Source organism: Malus domestica, chromosome 10, assembly GCF_042453785.1.
Source record: "Malus domestica chromosome 10, GDT2T_hap1".
Lineage (NCBI taxonomy): Eukaryota > Viridiplantae > Streptophyta > Magnoliopsida > Rosales > Rosaceae > Malus > Malus domestica.
In genome coordinates, this window is record NC_091670.1 from 13,496,927 (window position 1) to 13,516,272 (window position 19,346).

General features: G+C 36.7%; 2 protein-coding genes across 5 annotated transcripts; one reads left to right on the plus strand and one right to left on the minus strand.

Annotated features, from left to right (window-relative positions):
• Positions 1 to 3,621: 3,621 nt before the first annotated feature.
• LOC103439234 (uncharacterized) lies at positions 3,622 to 6,859 on the plus strand. 3 transcript variants are annotated; one of them, XM_070806806.1, is made up of 6 exons: positions 3,622 to 3,714; positions 3,884 to 6,085; positions 6,171 to 6,337; positions 6,443 to 6,565; positions 6,657 to 6,716; positions 6,791 to 6,859. In XM_070806806.1, exons 3-6 carry the CDS (start codon positions 6,290 to 6,292, stop codon positions 6,836 to 6,838), a joined length of 279 nt encoding a protein of 92 aa, XP_070662907.1. In that variant the 5' UTR covers positions 3,622 to 3,714; positions 3,884 to 6,085; positions 6,171 to 6,289; the 3' UTR covers positions 6,839 to 6,859. The 3 variants fall into 2 exon arrangements, 1 of the variants encoding a protein (XP_070662907.1); XR_011572196.1 differs by having other exon boundaries at positions 6,171 to 6,565.
• A 2,013-nt stretch (positions 6,860 to 8,872) lies between these two features.
• Positions 8,873 to 14,316, minus strand: LOC139188927 (uncharacterized). Of its 2 annotated transcripts, none has more exons than XM_070807014.1 (6): positions 14,189 to 14,316; positions 13,891 to 13,940; positions 10,578 to 12,221; positions 10,361 to 10,491; positions 10,194 to 10,269; positions 8,873 to 10,110 (listed from the first exon to the last, which is right to left on the minus strand). In XM_070807014.1, exons 3-6 carry the CDS (start codon positions 12,208 to 12,210, stop codon positions 8,936 to 8,938), a joined length of 3,015 nt encoding a protein of 1,004 aa, XP_070663115.1. In that variant the 5' UTR covers positions 12,211 to 12,221; positions 13,891 to 13,940; positions 14,189 to 14,316; the 3' UTR covers positions 8,873 to 8,935. The 2 variants fall into 2 exon arrangements, with proteins under 2 accessions (XP_070663115.1, XP_070663116.1); XM_070807015.1 differs by having other exon boundaries at positions 13,891 to 13,931; positions 14,189 to 14,310.
• Between the last annotated feature and the right edge of the window lie 5,030 nt (positions 14,317 to 19,346).

Here is a 19,346-nt window from a genome sequence, read left to right on the forward strand (position 1 = left end):
ATATCCATTAAATGCAATATTAATAAATTAAACAATCACCAAACAAATATTCCAAATAAAAGAAATTGTTCAAAACTTAAACCAATAAATAAGGGGCCAACATAGGGAATTCAACCTACAGGGGGAATTTGGCCAAAATTGGCCCATGTCCAAAAATTCTATTATTCTTTTGGAGCAGATGCCTCTAGAAAATTAGAAACCTATATCTTAGGATCTTTAGGTTTCTCTATTGGAGCAAAGTTTGTCTCAAACTTTTGGCGGCGTGAATGATACTCAGCTACAACTTAGTGGAAGCTCGATAAACCCAAGATCAATAATCCTTCAAACCACATCGGTAACATATATTCACTTATATGGTTTAAGGTGATTTGTCTTCGTTCTTGAAGTTTGAGGCTTTGAAAGCAAGGTTGTCGTGCTTTGAGGCTTTGTTTCCTCCCTTGGATGGGCCATAACTCTATTGGTCTTGGGCTTCGTCTTCTGGTCATGTAGAACATGCCTAGATCTGCAATTTGGGCCTCGATTTTTATTGGCATATGCTTTAGGTACAATGATGAAGCTATTAGGTTTAGCTTTATGACTTTTCATTAACAACTGGTTTTGCTTTTGAGCAAGTAATAAGACAGAGATCAAATCTGAAACTTTAGAAAACTTATGTGCCTTATATTGTTACTGCAGGACAATGTTAGGGGCATAGAAGGTTGAATAGGTCTTCTCCAGGAGATCCTATTCAATAGAGTCCTCTTTTTAGAACTTCAGAAGTGATTAGATTAAAAAAACTTCAGAGTTGTATTCGTTCACATACTTAAAGTCCTGGAACCGTAAATACTGCCAATCGTGTCTTGCTTCAGGCGAGAATATATCTCTTGAATGATCAAAGTGATCTTCCAAAGTGATCCACAAAGCTTGTGGTTCCTTCTTAGCGAGGTACTTGATCTGTAGTTCGTCATGCATATGCCTTCGCATGAATATCATGGTAGTTGCTTTGTCAACTTCGCAAACCAAAATATCCTTCTTAGCTGCAATGATAGCCTTAAGACTCTTTCCAATGAGGTGGTGTTTTACATTTTGGACCCACTTAAGGTAGTTAGAGACTTCCAAAGCAGTAAAGTCGAGTTTGTTCAAATTTGTCATGTCATTGTCACAAAAGGGAACAAGATTATGGTTAACGCAAAGGAGAAAAAAATCAACCATACACAAATGGATAGGATATTCAGGTTCTATTAGACATGTTTTGGTTTTAATTTTCAAGAAAAACTTCGGGTTTTCATGGTACTATTCGAAATGTTGGGTTTGAATTTTTATGAATTACAAGTTCATAGGTTCCTACAAGCAAACGCAATATATACAGAACATATAAGTTAACGTTGGTCTTCAAGACCTACTATATAACAAATATATCTAAAAGAAAAAAAAAATTGTTACTACTGGGATGCGGGCTAGCAGAGAAGAAGCGGGTAGCAAGCCTAAAACACCTAAAAAACCAGGCAATGATGTTTTGGTGTGGTTCACTAGACCAAGGGGCTAAGCAAAAGAAACATAGTCCCAAGTCCAGAATCTGGCTAGATTTGTCGCGCGAGCTAAGAAATGACAGAGGGCAGCAAGAGAAGAACTTGGTCCATGTGGGCTAGATGATGTAGACAAACCCAGACAGAATCCCAAAGGTATTGTGGATGCAAGTTGAGTGCAATAAGGCCCAACATAGGTCTCGGGTTGGTTTAGAATAGTCCAACATCACTAAGTAGAGGTACGTCAGAACAAATCCAATGGTACTGCGTTTGGCGACCGTGTTCTGTGTTGGGGTTGGTTAGGTCGAACTATGGTTTGAAAGGAAACCAATGTACGGTGACGGAGAATCAAATTTTGATGTCGGAGTTCAAGAACCCATGGCAGTTCAATAAGAATTTGATAAAATCTCGATGAAATTCGTTAGGGACAATGATATCAGACCTAAGTGACAACTGTAGGTTGTCAGAGATAGGTGCTCTCACCAGAAAACGAAGAAGCTGTGGTGGTGCGCTCGATTTTTGCCGAGCCCAATTTTAGGCTTAGGGACGACACATAGCAGCGTCGTTTTGGATTCTATGATGGAGCAGCTTGGCTCTAGGGCTATCAGGTTGGCGATATATACGAGACCTCTAATTCATACATGTAAAGAGATCCATTCATTGAGAGATGAAAGCTAAGGAAACAAATATGAGAACTTTAACGAAAAGCACCCGGTACTGTTCACTTTAACGAAAAATCACATTTTTACACTAAAAAGTCAATCCTGGTACTATTCACTTTACCCTTTATTTTGTCCTTATCATTAAAACTCAAAGTTTTCAAGCCCTTTTCATTAGTTTTCCTAACAAATATAATTAGATACCTCAGTAGTCCTAGTCATAAATGATGGATACTAGACGCTGTGTGTATTAACCCGTGCAATGTTGTAGCTAACGCGCTACCCATTCAGTGACTTTGGCATTGGACATTCCAAAAATGGGTACTGTTTGGTCCGGTGAATTGAATTCAATAATAGTGGAAACTATCATGGTTAAGAAGTTACAACCTTCCAAATAGGAACTTACTAATCCATGGATATACCATGAAGTTACAAAGAATGTACCTGTGAACCAACCTCTTAAATTGAAATAGGCACAAGGAAAGAGTAATACGCCAGACCAACCTACAAAAAATGAGGCGGTCCTTCCATAACCAGTCATCTTTAATATCAAATAAATCATTTTCGTCTTTCCTTATGAAACTTTCGTTAAAGCATTAAAGATAAAATTAATCACCTAATCCTATCTTTAATATATTCCTGATTGAAGGACAAATCAAACAAGTAAGAAATCCTGATCACTATCAATCAAAGGAGAAATTATTAGATGGTACAGTATTACCACCTGGCACTGACAGCTGGTAGTATCCACCAATAAATGCATGACATGTGGCAAGTTAATTATTAAATAAAAATTAATGGTTGGGTTTTACAAGATCCTAACACCGTTAGGTCTCTGCCAAAAAACTGCTATGACTGTCTGCCTCTCCTCCTTCCTGATGCCTTTCTCCTCCTTTTCCGCCAAAACTGATTCCTCGTATCCCACCTTTTGGTTTTTCGCCAAAACCAAAAGCTTTTGTTGCGCTCCCAGTCGAATCTGTCCTTTCTCAAGAAAAGGAAAGCTCTGCAACGTTCAAAAAAAAAAAAAAAAAAAAAAAAAAAGAACCTCATCCCTGTTTACTTGAATCAAAACCCAAAAATCTCATGCTACAGGTACTGGAAATTTTTGCTTGAATCTTACTGCAATTTGGTATTTTTTGCTTGAATCTGACTGCGAAAACCAAAAATATGTGTTTCTGTTATTATTTTCTTCTTAAACCTGCAACTGCAGACAGTGATGTAAAACCCAGGCAGTGTTATATGTCATTTGGTGTTGAATTTGATAAGCTAGTATGTGTTTGTATTGATCATAAAGAAAAGTAGGACAAGAGATAACATATACATGCAAAGGAGAGAAGGAACAAACTCCTTCAATGATTTTCAAGAAATTGTTGCTTGAATCTTACTGCAATTTGGAATTTTTTGCTTGAATCTTACTGCAATTTCTTGCTTGAATTTTGTTTTACCCTTTTCGATTCCAGCTTGTTTAAATTCTGGGACCATTCTCAAAAAGTAGGCTCCGCACCATTCACAAAAAAGCAAAGCTTCACCAAGGAAGAATATGGATACTGGTAAAATATTTAACCTATCAGCCTATTTGGTTTGTCTTTTTAGCAATTTCTCTTTTCATTTTTAACTTGTTATTCGACTGCTATCATATGTCTGTTATTTTTGCATCCATTATTTAACCGTTCAATTACGTACAAATTTTTCATTCACGTACAAATTTTTCTTGTACAGTATTCATTGATACCGATAGTGATGAAGAAAATAATCAGAAAGAAGATCCAATCATTGATATAGAAAGTGATGAAGAAAATAATAGAGAAGAAGATCCAGTCATTGTGAATCGAACGGAGAATTTCGATGACATTTTCGTGGGAAAAGTTGTACTAAATGAAAAGGAAGCTTATGATCTCTACAACAACTATGCTACGACATTTGGATTCAGTGTTCGTAAGGGACAAAAGAGATATAATAGAAAGAATCAACTAAGAAAAGTTTGTTATCTTTGTTCAAAAGAAGGTTTTAAGGTAGATGGTGACCCGTCAGAAGCAAGCAATTCTTATAAACTAGAGACAAGAACAGGATGCAAAGCTGGAATTCGATTTGCAGTACAAACGGATGGTACGTTGAAAGTTGCTCAATTTTTTTCTCAACACAATCACGAGCTTGCTAAACCATAAGAGAGGCAGTTTTTGAGATCAAATAGAAAAGTTTCTGAAGCCCAGTTGGGTGTGATTAAAACCATGGCAGCTGCAGGAATAAGAACTACAAATACATATTCTTATTTAGCAGAAGAAGCTGGTGGGTCTCAGAATGTAGGTTTTACACAAAGAGATTGCTACAATGTTGTGAATAAGGAAAAAATGGTCATGTTTGAAGCAGGGGATGCTCAAAGTTTGATCAACCTTTTCAAGCACAAGCAAGCAGAAGATCATATGTTCTTTTACACTGTGCAAGTGGATCAAGAAAATCGAATGACAAACTTTTTTTGGAGAGATGGAAGGTCGCGACTTGACTATGAGTGCTTTGGGGATGTTGTAGTATTTGATACTACATATCGTACCAATAGGTATAACATGATTTGTGCTCCTTTTGTCGGCGTTAATCACCATTGGAAAAATGTATTGTTTGGTTGTGCATTTTTACTGGATGAGAAAACAGAAACGTTTACTTGGTTATTTGATACTTTTTTGGAATCAATGGGAGGTCAAAAGCCAAAGACAATTTTTACTGATCAGTGTCAAGCTATGGCAAATGGCATTGAAAAAGTTTTTTCTGGGGTATGTCATCGTTTATGCTCGTGGCACATTTCTCAGAATTGTGCAAAAAATATGTCAAGTCTCTATGCGAACCCTGATTTTAGACGTTTGTTCAATAAATGTCTTAAATATTGTGAGACGGAATTGGAATTCCAGTCGACTTGGGATGAGCTAGTTGCAGAAGTCAACCTTACAGGGTGCTCACAGATGTGCTCACGGATGAATATGTTGTATGCGCTTCGTGCCAAATGGTGTCCGTCATTTAGCCATGATACTTTCACATGTCGGATACAATCTTCACAAAGAAGTGAGAGCACGAATAATGTTTTCCACCAAATTTCTACCAAGACAATGAGACTTATTGAATTTGTGCATCATTATGATAAACAAGCAGCAAAAATGCGTACAAGTGAATCAGAAGAGTCTTATCGTTGCAATCAGGGTCTCCCTTCTAGAGTTGCCCAAAGGAGTGGAATTTTGAAGCATGCTGCTACTGTCTACACTAGGAAAATGTTTAAAATATTTGAAAAAGAGTTTTTGAATAGCTTAGCAGTGACAATGGATGAATATGAGAGTTGTGGTACAATACACTCTTTTGAACTTAATGAGGAGGGTCACACAAGAGTTTACCTTGTCCAACTTAACTCATCAGATGGCACGGTTTCTTGTAGCTGCAAAATGTATGAGTCCATGGGTTTGTTGTGTCGTCATGCTCTAAGGGTACTAAACGTCAAATCTTGGACTGAAATACCTTCACAACATATATTGAAGCGTTGGACAAAAGATGCAAAGAAAGGATTGCATGCAAATGAGCATAGTCAATTATTGCAGGTAAAAGGTGAACCATCTGTTACATTGCGTCGAAATGCTTTGATGCGAATGGCTTATAATATATTGAGTAAGGGAGCAGAGTCCGAAAGTGCTACTAGAGTTGCCATGAAAAAATTGGGAGAGATGGAGGAATTGATTGAAAAGGATATGATCAAGTCAAAGGGTGAAGTTAATAAAGAGAGCAATGATAACAATGATGATGATTGTAATGCAAATGGTTGCTCAGTTGATGAGCCACCAATATTGAATCCTCCGTTGGTAAGGCCGAAATGAGTAAGCAATGCCAGATTAAAAAGTGCTACGGAGAAACGAAAAAAAAAGGCATCTAAAGATACTGTCTCATCTGGTAAGTAAAATTTTATATTTTTATTGACTATTAGATGTAATTCTAATATTCTTTTTTACTTAAAAATTTTAAATTTGTTTTGTAGGGAAAACCAAGAAGCCAAGCAATATAGGCCCTTCACATAGTTCAACACCATATGATTCAAATTTTCTTCAACAACTCAGTGTACCCACTAGTACAAATGTTACGCAAGTTTACCCAACTATGAGCTTGTTAACAAAAAATAGTCATGCATTGCCTCCATCAAACCAAGTAAACTAATTTGTTAGTTTACAGTGATGTATGTTTTAAGACCTTGAATGCTCTTATCTTCTCTAAATTCGACTAATTGCATATCATCTTATAAATGTTACACAGGTCTTCCCAGCTGTTAGCTTGTTAACAACAAACAATCATGCATTGCCTCCATATAACCAAGTAATCCAACCTAGTTTTTCATTTACAACTATGCTACAAGATAGTCAATTTATGGCGAGTCAGGTATTGATTGATTTACTTTGAGAAGGCGGAATTTATGAATACACATGGCAATTCTTGTTTGTTTTATACATTTGTTATATACATGTGGCAGAATTCATCCTCAAGTTTTATCGCACACGAACCCTTTGGACTAAATCCTCATCTCAGCCAGGTTTGATTTGTTTATCACACAAGGCATATTTGTTTTTTTAGCATTTAGTTAATATGAAGCCATATGTAATGCAGGACTCACATCCATATGTTTATGGGCGACAACATAATCCAGAGGAGTAATTTCTACAATACATTAAGAGTAAATCACTTTTAAATGCTTTTAAGTTACCCTAAGATTTTTCTTGTTTTTCACTACTAAACTTGATTTATTATTTTTGGGTGCAGGTGGAAGATGATATGTTTTGGGTTGGAAACCTTTAAATCTTTTTTTTTTTTTTAATTAGAAGCCTTTACTTATTTTGATTTTGAACCGGATGTATACTGTGGTGAATATTTGTTAGACAACTTTGTTATTTTGGAGGGAAGGAAGCATTGAGATTACAGTAACTGGAAACAATAACTTTGCTCTTAATTTTTTTCCATATCTTTCTCGTTTTAAGATAGAGTGCGCATGTCATTTGAGTAATGTACTGTCATGCTATATATCATAGTGAATCAAGCATATAAGGAGCAAAGCGCCAAGGCATAAGAAATCATGTCAGCCATACATTGAGTTGTATAAGATACCATTTTGTCTCATTACAATTTACAACCACATGCTCACTTGTACTTACAATAGCAAAAGCCTATTAACACTTTGTATGTCACTACAAAATTGTAGGATTTGATACAACAAATCCAATTCTATACATCTAACCCAAAATGAACGGTAGCTATAGCTGAAAGTAGTAATCTGAAGCAACCCAAAATCCAATTCAAGCTGTCAATCTGAGACCTCCCCCCCCCCCCCCCAAACAAAAAAAAAAACAGTAGAGAGAAAAGCTTAATCAAATGAAAAAAAATCCCATAGAAGTTCTCTTTTAATCCATGGGCATTATACCCAAAGGACATAGGGCATTGCCTGGAGTTTCATCAGATCTTGATAGACATTCTTTTAATTCATGGTACATACCAAAATCCCACTTAATCAAATACAATGAATTAGTAAGAACACAGACACTTTATGGGTTTAGTTAAACAAATTGGCAATTCATAAGATTTTGTCTCTTGTCCTTCTTTTCTTTAAGAAGAAAATAATAACAGAAACACATATTTTTGGTTTTCGCAGTCATATTCAAGAAAAAAAATACCAAATTGCAGTAAGATTCAAGCAAAAATTTCCAGTACCTGTAGCATGAGATTTCTGGGTTTTGATTCAAGTAAACATGCATGAGGTTTTTTTTATTTTTTTTATTTTTAACGGTGCAGAGCTTTCATTTTCTTGAGAAAGGAGGGATTGGATTGGGAGCGCAACAAAAGCTTTTGGTTTTGGCGAAAAAGGAGGAGGTGGGATACGAGGAATCAATTGCGGCGGAAAAGGAGGAGAAGGCGTGGGGTAGGAGAAGAGGCAGACATTAGTTTTTTGGCAGAGACCTAACGGCGTTAGGTTCTTGTAAAATCCAGCCATTAATTTTTATTTAATAATTAACTTGCCACATGTCATGCATTTATTGGTGGGTACTACCAGCTGTCAGTGCCAGGTGGTAATGCTGTACCATCTAATAATTTCTCCAATCAAAGATACTTACCTTATCATCCCAATCTCCTAATTAATATCTTAAGAAAAAAAAAACGTGATATATGAAAGTTTGAAAACTACGCTATTTGAGAGTAGTGAATTGAGAAGAACCCAAAAATAAATATTTCTTTTTTGAGATTTGTACATAGTCGTGATTTGTATATGGAAGTCTTCTATTTTGAAATTGTACGTCTCTATATTGACAATTTGATTGGTTGACTTTTGATTCTTGTGCCATGTTTTTTTAAGAAGACCAAGACTACAGACCAATTATAAAAGGTATAAAAAGTTGACCGTGACCAAGGTATTAAATATCGGTAATATCGGAAATATCGGCAATCCGAAAACACGGAAATATCGATGGAAATATCGGTAAAATATCGATATCGATAAAAATTACATGGAAACCACGGAAATTGTAAGAAAAACTTGGAAATTTTTATTGAAACTTTGTAGGATGTTTATTTAGTCAATTATCTATTAGTTTATCACAAAAAATTGGAAGGAAATGCATTGCATGATGGATTTAACATTATCAAGTTGATTATATAGCGATCTGACAAACATTATGAGTGTAGAAAATATGTAGTAATTAATGAAAGAAGTCTAAACACACCATAATCATTTATATATAATGAATTAGTACAATATTTTACACTTTAGTACCACATAGAGTTCCTATGAGGTTCAAATTTTTCACTATCTTCATCATCTCTATGTGTAGAATGAGTGTATTGTGAAGAGTAGTTATCAAATGATAAATCCCCAAAATAGTTTTGCATGTAATTGTTAACATGCCACCCATATGGATCCGAGATTGGTTGAGGTTGTCCATAAGAAAAATCATTTGAAGATTGAGGCTGGGATTGTTTCCATGAGTCGCTCGATTCCATCCCAACAGGAATGGGATATGAAGGGTAGGGATATGAAGGGTAGGGAAATGGTTGGTTATGAGTATAACCATAGTTACTACTTCCCAATCTAACAGAGTCTGAAGTTCTAGATAACGAGTCATCTTCTTGACTTGACAAAATCCCCTTGCCTCTTTCTCTGCGAGTATAGTCCTTCCCTATGGCACCAATTCCTGGTCCTGCCCGCCTACTGCCATGGTCATCATCCTGTGTTGCATGCGTGAAGTTTGCCTCACCAGTGAAGGGGCTCATATATTCGGGAAGTGGTGGTCCATAATAGTTTCCATATCCACCACCACTACCTCCAGCTCCACTACCTCCAGCTCCACTATGTCCTTCATCATTCCCACCTCCGGTGGTAGGTGAGTCTCCTGATCTTGTACTAGAGCTATCATTAGTATCAGCACGATGTTGTGGTTGTGTAGGATTGGAAGAATGTGGAATTCCAGTGTTTCTTGGTCTTGGGAGGAAAAGTTCATCCAAAGAGTCAGCGCTACTAGATCCCACCTCCTCCTCTAATACTCTTTCTACATTTATCCCTTCATTACGTGCTTCTTCAGCAACTCTGGGAGCTGGGTTGCCTTCATCATCATCTAAATGAAGAGGTCTAATCCATTGAAAAAGTTGGTTACCCTCCGTATCATCATCTTCACCAACAATATCAAACACATCTAGTGGGTCACCACGGTCGACATGATCTATTTCAGCTTCCTTATCTCGAATTTGAAGCTTCATGTTGTAGTAGCAATAAACTAATTTTTCCAACCTACTATGCGCCAACCTATTTCTTTGCTTTGTGTGTATCAGTGCAAATGTGCTCCAATTTCTTTCACAAGCAGATGAGGAAGCTGTTTGTGATAATACTTTTATTGCTAACTTTCTCACAGTTGGTGCATCGGTCCCATACATGATCCACCATTCAGCTACAATGAAAAACAATGTTGATAAGCCTAATAACTCGAACAAATTCTATTATAAACTTATAGTGAAATATGTTTACACTCACTAGGAGACATTGTTGTTCGAGCAGCAATTGATGTTGGTTCTCCAAAAGTTCTTCTTGCATCTTTAAACCATGTTAGCTGAATTCAATAAATCATGTTAGTTTAATCCAACAAAGTAATTATTAATATTATAATTTAAGTAATTATTATAATTTAAGTAATTGTGTACCTCATTTCCAAATTGGCCAACTGCTGGTGATGCAGGGTCTAATTTAGAGTATACATTATGTACAGCACGTATAAGGGTACCATCATCTCCAACACCGGGTCTGTATTGGTATCGAGGATTTAAATAATAGGCTGTTCAAAGAAACACATACTCTAATAAGAGAAATAAAACTTATGCAACTAAAGAAATGAATTGCAAATTATGACATAATTTATACCTGCTGCATGCAAATCGTGGTACAATGTTTTATACCATCGATCTTCAATTATCTTGATGACCCACCTTGCACCATGTTTTCTTTCCAATTCATCCTTCACTACACGCATCAACTCATATACTGCCCCCATGGTAGGATACACTTCTGTGTCAACGATCCGTAAAATTTTGTAAAGAGGTTCAAACAGTTGGCACACATGTTCTGATTGAGTCCAGAAAGCATGATCAAGCACTATACTTTCCACCATACGACCTGTATTTGAGCGGCTGAAATTGTGGTTGGCCCAATCGTCACTAGTGAATAGTTGCTTCAACCCTGCTTTCTTCTTCAGTAGGCTGTCTAATGCAATATAGTTGGTGGCGAATCGAGTGGTAGCTGGACGAATGATTTCTCCTTTGCAAAATTCACGCATCTTTGCCAATAACCAACCGTGATTGTAAATATAATTTGTGATCGTTCTAGCTCTTTTGACCACAGTAGCAACATTCTCTCTCTTCCCCATTGCCTCAAACATGAGATCAATACAATGTGCTGCACATGATGTCCAAAACACATTATGATGCTTCATTAACTTTTTTCCAGCTTTGACAAATGCAGAACCGTTGTCGGTCACGACTTGGACAACATTATGCTCTCCCACCTCCATGATTACATCCCTCAATAATTTGTAAATATACTTGTAGTTCTTTATATGGTCTGAAGCATCAACAGACTTCAAAAAAATTGTCTTTCCCTTGGAGTATACCATGAAGTTGATGATAGACAATCTGGTCGGCCCAGTCCATCCGTCACACATGATTGTGCAACCATTAGTTTCCCACTTTGACCTCAACTTGTTAACATACTCGCCAATGTCTTTATACTCCATATCCAAATATTTGTTTCTTATCTCATAGGGAGTGGGAGGTTGTACTCCAACACCGGCCTGTTGACATCCCACTACCATATTTTTGAAATGATGTGATGATGCTTTCTCAGCAGGGACATTTTCATAGATAAAGAACTTGCTAATTAGACGCCCCATTCCCTCCTTCACATTACCTCCCTTGAAATAACTCCAAACACTCTTTTGACGTGCGTTGGATGACTTATATAAACTTGGGGCTATTGGTGATGTTGGTTGTGATTCTCTAAGACTGCCTCCCCGTCTCATTTGTGCACCACCACTTGTCCCAGAACCTTGTCCCCTATTAGGAATTTTATGAAGGTGTTCTCTTTCCCATGCTGACTGTTTGGAGGCACGTAATGCTTGTTTCAAACTGCGTCGTTCTTCAGGTCCCATGTCATCATCACATTCGTCCTCATCGTCATCATCATCACTGTCAACCGCTTGGCCAATGACTTCTCCTCGTAGCCCAGCTCGAATATTTTCCATTCCATGTGTTATCTTTTCCTTCTGCTGTTTTTTATTTTTTAATAATGTGCTGATGAATGCCTTCACTTCTGGGGGGACATTATCGCATCGTTGGACATTTTTTGCTGGATCTAATCCACTAAGATGGTACTTAAGTCGTGTCACTCCGCCACTCTTCATTACCCGACCACAATATTTGCAAATTGTGCCATGTTTGTTTCCGTCTATTGGGTCTCCATGTTCCCAAGCTGGATCACGTTTAGTAACTCCACTTGACATCTTAAATGTACCTATATTAATTTTTCATGAAAATTAGACAATTATTTTTTGATAAAATAAGAGAACCTAAATAATAAAGTTATTCTACAGAAGAATTAAATACGAAGTAATGAAAATGAAAATGATTGTAAAAATTTAAGTAATTATACAAATAATATGGAATAATAAAACCTAATATTACTGAATAATAATCCAATTTGATAATAATCCAATATAATGAATAATCCAATTTGATAATAATCCAATTTAATGAATAATCCAATTTGATAATAAAACCTAATATTAATGAAGAATAATCCAATTTGATAATTAAAAATAATCCTAATATAAAACAAGGTGATGAATAATAATCCAATTTGATAATAATCCAATTTAATGAAGAATAATCAAATTTGATAATAAAACCTAATATTAATGCAGAATAATCCAATTTGATAATTAAAAATAATCCTAATATAAAACATGGTGATGAATAATAATCCAATTTGATAATAATCCAATTTAATGAATAATCCAATTTAATGAAGAATAATCAAATTTGATAATAAAACCTAATATTAATGCAGAATAATCCAATTTGATAATTAAAAATAATCCTAATATAAAACATGGTGATGAATAATAATCCAATTTGATAATAATCCAATTTAATGAATAATCCAATTTAATGAAGAATAATCAAATTTGATAATAAAACCTAATATTAATGAAGAATAATCCAATTTGATAATTAAAAATAATCCTAATATAAAACATGGTGATGAATAATAATACAATTTGATAATAATCCAATTTAATGAATAATCCAATTTAATGAAGAATAATCAAATTTGATAATAAAACCTAATATTAATGAAGAATAATCAAATTTGATAATAAAACCTAATATTAATGAATAATAATCCAATTTGATAATTAAAGAAAACCTAATATTAATGAATAATAATCCAATTTGATAAAAAAATAATCCTAATATAAAACATGGTGATGAATAATAATCCAAATTGATAATAATCCAATTTAATGAATAATCCAATTTAATGAAGAATAATCAAATTTGATAATAAAACCTAATATTAATGAAGAATAATCCAATTTGATAATTAAAAATAATCCTAATATAAAACATGGTGATGAATAATAATACAATTTGATAATAATCCAATTTAATGAATAATCCAATTTAATGAAGAATAATCAAATTTGATAATAAAACCTAATATTAATGAAGAATAATCCAATTTGATAATTAAAAATAATCCTAATATAAAACATGGTGATGAATAATAATACAATTTGATAATAATCCAATTTAATGAATAATCCAATTTAATGAAGAATAATCAAATTTGATAATAAAACCTAATATTAATGAATAATAATTCAATTTGATAATAAAAAAACCTATTGTTAATGAATAATAATCCAATTTGATAATAAAACCTAATATTAATAAAATAATAAATAACATTAAACATATTAAAATTATCCTAGGGAATAATTATACAACATTACTTAATTACTTAAAAAAATTAACATGTAATTGTTAACATTACTTAATTACTTAAAAAAATTAACATGCAGGTATTAATTACTTTAAAAAATTAACATACGAGTCCACACAAATTTATTTGTTGTTGTATAAATTACAATAATATAAATTTAAGTTTGTAAACTTACCTTAAATATGGAACCGTTTGTGTTCAAGCTTTGGAATGGATCTGGAATAGCTTTGAAAATGGTAAGGGAAATAAAATAATAAATAACATTAAACATATTAAAATTATCCTAGGGAATAATTATACAACATTACTTAATTACTTAAAAAAATTAACATGTAATTGTTAACATTACTTAATTACTTACAAAATTTAACATGATAGTATTAATTACTTAAAAAAATTAACATACGAGTCCATACAAATTTATTTGTTGTTGTATAAATTACAATAATATAAATTTAAGTTTGTAAACTTACCTTAAATATGGAACCGTTTGTTTTCAAGCTTTGGAATGGATCTAGAATAGCTTTGAAAATGGTAAGGGAAGAAGAAGAAACGAAAATGCTGAATGCCTCTCTGATACTATCACTCCACCTCTGATAAGGCGTGCCGCATGAAAGAATATAATAGACAATGATACACTGTTCTGCATGTGAAACCTAAAAATCACGGACTCACGCACACAGACACGGTTTCATTATAAAAGCAGTATTATTTGATGTCCATAGTCTGAAACTGCAAAAAGTTATGGACATAATGTAAAATCAGTCAGGCATCTCAGATGAGATGACCCAACCACATCAAAGGGCCACATAAATTTTTTGCAAGTATTGCTAGAATCTAAAACCAAAAAGTAAGAATATTAATATATTATTGGTGTTGCAGGCTTTACAGGTTACAAATGCATTACATAATATTTATATGTCTATATACACTTGACATCTTTCACCTCACACGACACCACACACACACACCGACATGACACATCCCACGCACACATCCCACGCACACTCACCTCTCACACGCATACGTATTCTCTCAGACTCTCTCGAACCTTCTCCCTTCTATCTTTTCTGAGTCTCTTCTCCCCCTTCTCCGTTCTCCCACGTCAATTTCCCCCGTCAAGAACAAACACAGATCCTCCTTCTCTCTTCTCTCGATCCTTCTCCCACACACACACACTCACGCACAGAGACCCAAGGTCTCTCGATCCTTCTCCCACTCCCACACACACGCACAGAGACCCACATCGTCGCCGCCGCCGTCGTCTTTCGTTCTAGCTCTCTGCGCCGATGGTCCAAGACCCGCATCGCCGCCGCCGCCGTCGTCTTTCGTTCTCCCTCTCCTTCTCATCTCTGCAACTCGGCGAACTCCGGCGAGGCCGTGCGTGTCGCCTCAATTTCCGAACACCTCTGATGATTTCACGGCAAATTTCATATATACAAATGTTCATCTCGTATTCTTTTTCATTTTCATACCTAGATCGGTCCTGTTTTACATTGTTTTACAGTCGGCCGGAGCTTCTACAGCTCCGGCGTTCTTCTCCGAGGGTCAGCCACCGATATTATCGATAAATTCGATAATATCGCGATATTATCCCGAAAACCTGTTGGATATAGAAAAAAAAATCGGTACCCTAAAAAACCGATAATATCGGCGATATATCGCCGATATTATCGGCATTTCGGACCATGACCGTGACCATATCAAATGCTGATAACGTTAAAAAATAAAATGAAAAAGTATTTTAGAAATTTAATTTAATTAAGGATTTAAGAGAATTGCTGTCACTTATCATTCAATTTTAATTTAATGATAGGTGGTTATATAACTGTTTTTTGTTGTACTTTGTCCTCTACCATTGGATAAAATCGAACCATGACTAAATATATCAGGATCAGCAAACCTCTTCTCCTAGACTGTAGGAAAACGGGACTCTCGGGATAAGTACTCTATTCAACCAAATAGAAAACTACTTTTTTCATGCAAACGATAAATTTGCATTAAAGAGCGGGAGATTGGAGTTAAGTCACAAAAATAGTTAAGCCATAATATGTCGAACCTACATATAAGTGAAAAGAAAAACTACTAAATCATTAAGTTGAGTTGTATAGAGTTAACTAACTTCAGTTTACTTGAGAAGTGTGGAGTATTTATAGGGAGCTAGGGCCAGTCACATTGTAGGGATTCCCGTGCCATGTGTTGAAGTCCGATTGGCTAAAGCGTATCATCCATTGGATGTAGTATGAAAGTGTCTTTAAGATGTTGAACTATCTTAAAGATGTTGAGAATAATCCCTAGGGATATTATTAAATAAATAATAATATCTAAGGATTATCTTTGGAGAATCCTTGGTTGAATGTGATTGTGCTTCCTTGAATAAAATAAAATGTCTTAAATGAGGACAACTTAAAGGTAGGAATTATTTATTAATTCTACTTTTAAATCCCTTGGCTTATCTCCTTGTCATGGGTAGTGAAGCTTTGAGAAATTATAGTCAGCAACTCAAGTCATCTTGGTGGTTAAACTATGGGTGGAATAGATGTGGGGCTCGCCAACTTAATGAGGGCATTCTCGTCAATTGGAATAAAAATCCATGTGTCAACTCCATGATTTTATGAATTAATTTTTGCACCACAAATGCTCCGCACCTACTACACTGCACTTAAGAGTTGTAGAAAATCAAGTTGAATAAGCTTGCCAAAAGTAGATTCCTTGACTCTATTGGATTCTTAGAGCTTTTTCATCATACTATAACGAGTGAAAGTGGAGGGATTTTTCGCCAACGAGCATCCACCCTTCGTCAATGAGCATCCACCCTTCATCTGTAATGTGCATTTTTTGTTTTGCTTTAAAAGATATGTGATACTAAGAACCAAATAGAACTTTTGAGTATAAAACCCAGAAGGGCTGCTCTAACCAACTAAGCTAAAAAGGATGTGAAAGATACAGTTACTCATGATTTTTTTCATCAGATTTTTTGGGAAAAGGTCTAGCTGGGTTAGATTCCCATCTCCCTCTTGTTGCTTAGGCAACTTAAACCCTTAACATAGTGAGGTGTGGAGCGAAAGGCCTAACTCCACGATTATTAATATACTGCTGGTGAGGACCGAGGGGCGTCAAAGGGATATCCATATGACGTTGGATACCGCCTCGGAGTTGCAGAGTACAGAGTCTCTATTGACGTCAACAAAAGCCAAGTAAAAGGAAAGAGTGATGCCCGCATTAAAAAAAGGGATTCGTCGTAGGTTAAAGAACCATATCCAGACCCAGCCACAAATCCTGAACTTTTTGGCTGAAGTCGACCTGCCACAGGCGCATCCGCTGGACTCAGCCGACACCCAGCGATTAAAGGCGGAGTCGTATTTCAAGGATTCCCTTACTCGTGACCTATACACCTGGTTGGACATAGCACAAAGCCTTGCTCAAAGGGTTAGCTCCGGGGATATAGTAACTCGAGATGATTTCAGTATGCTGCTAGACTAGTTGCAGAATCCGGGCAGTGAATTATATCTCAAAGCCTTGGAGCTTAAAATTTTCTAAGCGGCAGGATAGAGGGGGTCAAATTGCTTAAATCAAAGGGGAAAGAGAAAGATAGGAAAGATGCTAAGTCAAGCCATGTACTACTATTGGCCATACAATGATGGCATTGTGGATCTTTTTCGTATTCCAGTTTTGTGGACAGAGTTAGATGTGGCCGTTCATTCCTTAGGGAGTGAAAAGGCTTAGGGGAAAGGGTGGGTGGCCCCTTTGTTTCGGGGCACCGCCGTTGTCATGGAGCATGGGAAGGACGCGCGGCGATCACCCCGAAAACCTTTGCTTGCTTGGAGGCTCACGCAGCACAACTGGCGAGCAGAGCCAACCCTAACCATTACAGTCACGAGACGCACGGGCGGATAAAAGTGCCTATAAATGAGGTAGGCGAGGGTAGCTCGCCGGCAAACGGCGTGTATGGTACTTTTTTTTTTTATGAGAACGAGAAGGGCAAGTGACTGCAACGTTTTTTGGCTTATTGGGTGGGGGCAACTAGAGGGGGACAACATGGGGCAAAGGGCAAAGCTTCGAGTGACTTGATTCTTTGCTCTTCGACAACCCGTCACTTGAAGCTCCTCTGGCACGCCTTGGCCGAGCGATCCTCGCAGGAAGGAATTTGTCTCCACCGAAGAACGAACAAAAAAAAGGTTACTGTTTAGGTAGGATGTAGTCCAATGGCTAAAGCTCTTCCAATTTCTTATAGATTGAACTCTCTTCTCTTTAGGCTCAGAGGTGTTTTGGGGTAGGATGGTAGAATTTTTCTTCACCACTAGTGGCAACGAAGTTCTTGGTAATTAACCAGGGGGAAGGAGGATCTCCACTCATTTCATTTAGTGTCTGCGGTGAGGTGTGACCCACAACAAACAAAGGGGGAAAGCTTGATGTAACCCTATTTTAGTAGACTAGGCTTGGTAAGCGTAAGCTATTTAAGTAGGCTCGAGAAGGGCGCAACTTCGCTCAGCGGAAGGGCCTTACTATTATATTAGTAAAGTGCTAGTGCCCAACTTATGAGCTTTGAGGGGATAAGGGAAGGGAAGAAAACATAAAGATGGTCACTCCTTTTAGGAACATGGCTCGTTCATTCATTTGCTCATGAACTAGCAGCTTCGCCATAAGCGACGAAGGGGGGAAGCTATCTATGAAGCTTTGCCCCTTGCTTTATAGAGATTGTTATGAACTGACTAAATGACTAGATTCTCCCGGAATGCTAGCTAAGCTAATAAATAGTATTAGTTCCCTTCAATCAAATCAATAAGTTTTTTTTTATTGATTCATTGAGGGGGCCTCCGCCCGGGAAGGGGAGAGTGGCCGAGTGGTCAAAAGCTACAAACTGTAAATCTGTTGAAGTTTTTCTATGTAGGTTCGAATCCTGCCTTTCCCACTTGTTTGTTGTAGACTTCAGAGAAGAGAAATGAGGCATTCGCCAGCGTAGGGGGGCCCACCGAGCAACGCTCTTTCTTTTTTTTTGGCAGTGCCGTGAAGTGAAATTGTATCGTATGTTAGTTAGAGAGGTTGGCGAACTACTACGATCTATAGATTCCCTATCTATATTCAATCCCAACGAGAATAGAAACGAGTTGCTTCCGGCTTGGCTTGTAGTCGTAATCTTTATGCTTATGTAGTGGTCGACTTTCCTACATGCACGCGCCCGCCGGAATGCCCCCTTGGTTTTGGATGAAGCCAAGCCGATACATACGATAGGCGGAGGAACGACCCCCATTTCATAGCGCCTGGGGAACGCAAGTTTGATTGAGGATTGGATAGGAAAGGTGGAAGAAAAGGCTCAGGATGGATTTAGGAGTCTTTGTGCGAGCCGTACGCGGTGAGAGTCACACGTACGATAACAAAGGGGTTCGCGTCTATACGTGTAGTGTGGTGGTTGGGCCTACCCACCCTATTTATTCCATGATCTATGGGTCTACTGGAGCTACCCACTTCGATCAATTAGCCAAAATTTTGACTGGATATGAAATCACTGGTGCTCGATCTAGTGGTATTTTTATGGTGATTCTATCTATCGCTGTAAGATTCCTATTCAAGATCACTACAGTTCTTTGTCGGGCGGCTGTAGGACGGACGGCCGCCTATAGGTGGTAGGGT

Coding starts and splice junctions, on each gene's coding strand:
- LOC103439234 (XM_070806806.1), top strand. CDS start 6,290: ATGAGCTTGTTAACAAAAAATAGTCATGCATTGCCTCCATCAAACCAA. Junction 6,566..6,656: donor GTCAATTTATGGCGAGTCAG/GTATTGATTGAT, acceptor TACATGTGGCAG/AATTCATCCTCAAGTTTTAT. Junction 6,717..6,790: donor TAAATCCTCATCTCAGCCAG/GTTTGATTTGTT, acceptor TATGTAATGCAG/GACTCACATCCATATGTTTA.
- LOC139188927 (XM_070807014.1), bottom strand. CDS start 12,210: ATGTCAAGTGGAGTTACTAAACGTGATCCAGCTTGGGAACATGGAGAC. Junction 10,270..10,360: donor TTGGCCAATTTGGAAATGAG/GTACACAATTAC, acceptor TATTGAATTCAG/CTAACATGGTTTAAAGATGC. Junction 10,111..10,193: donor TCGAACAACAATGTCTCCTA/GTGAGTGTAAAC, acceptor TTTTCATTGTAG/CTGAATGGTGGATCATGTAT.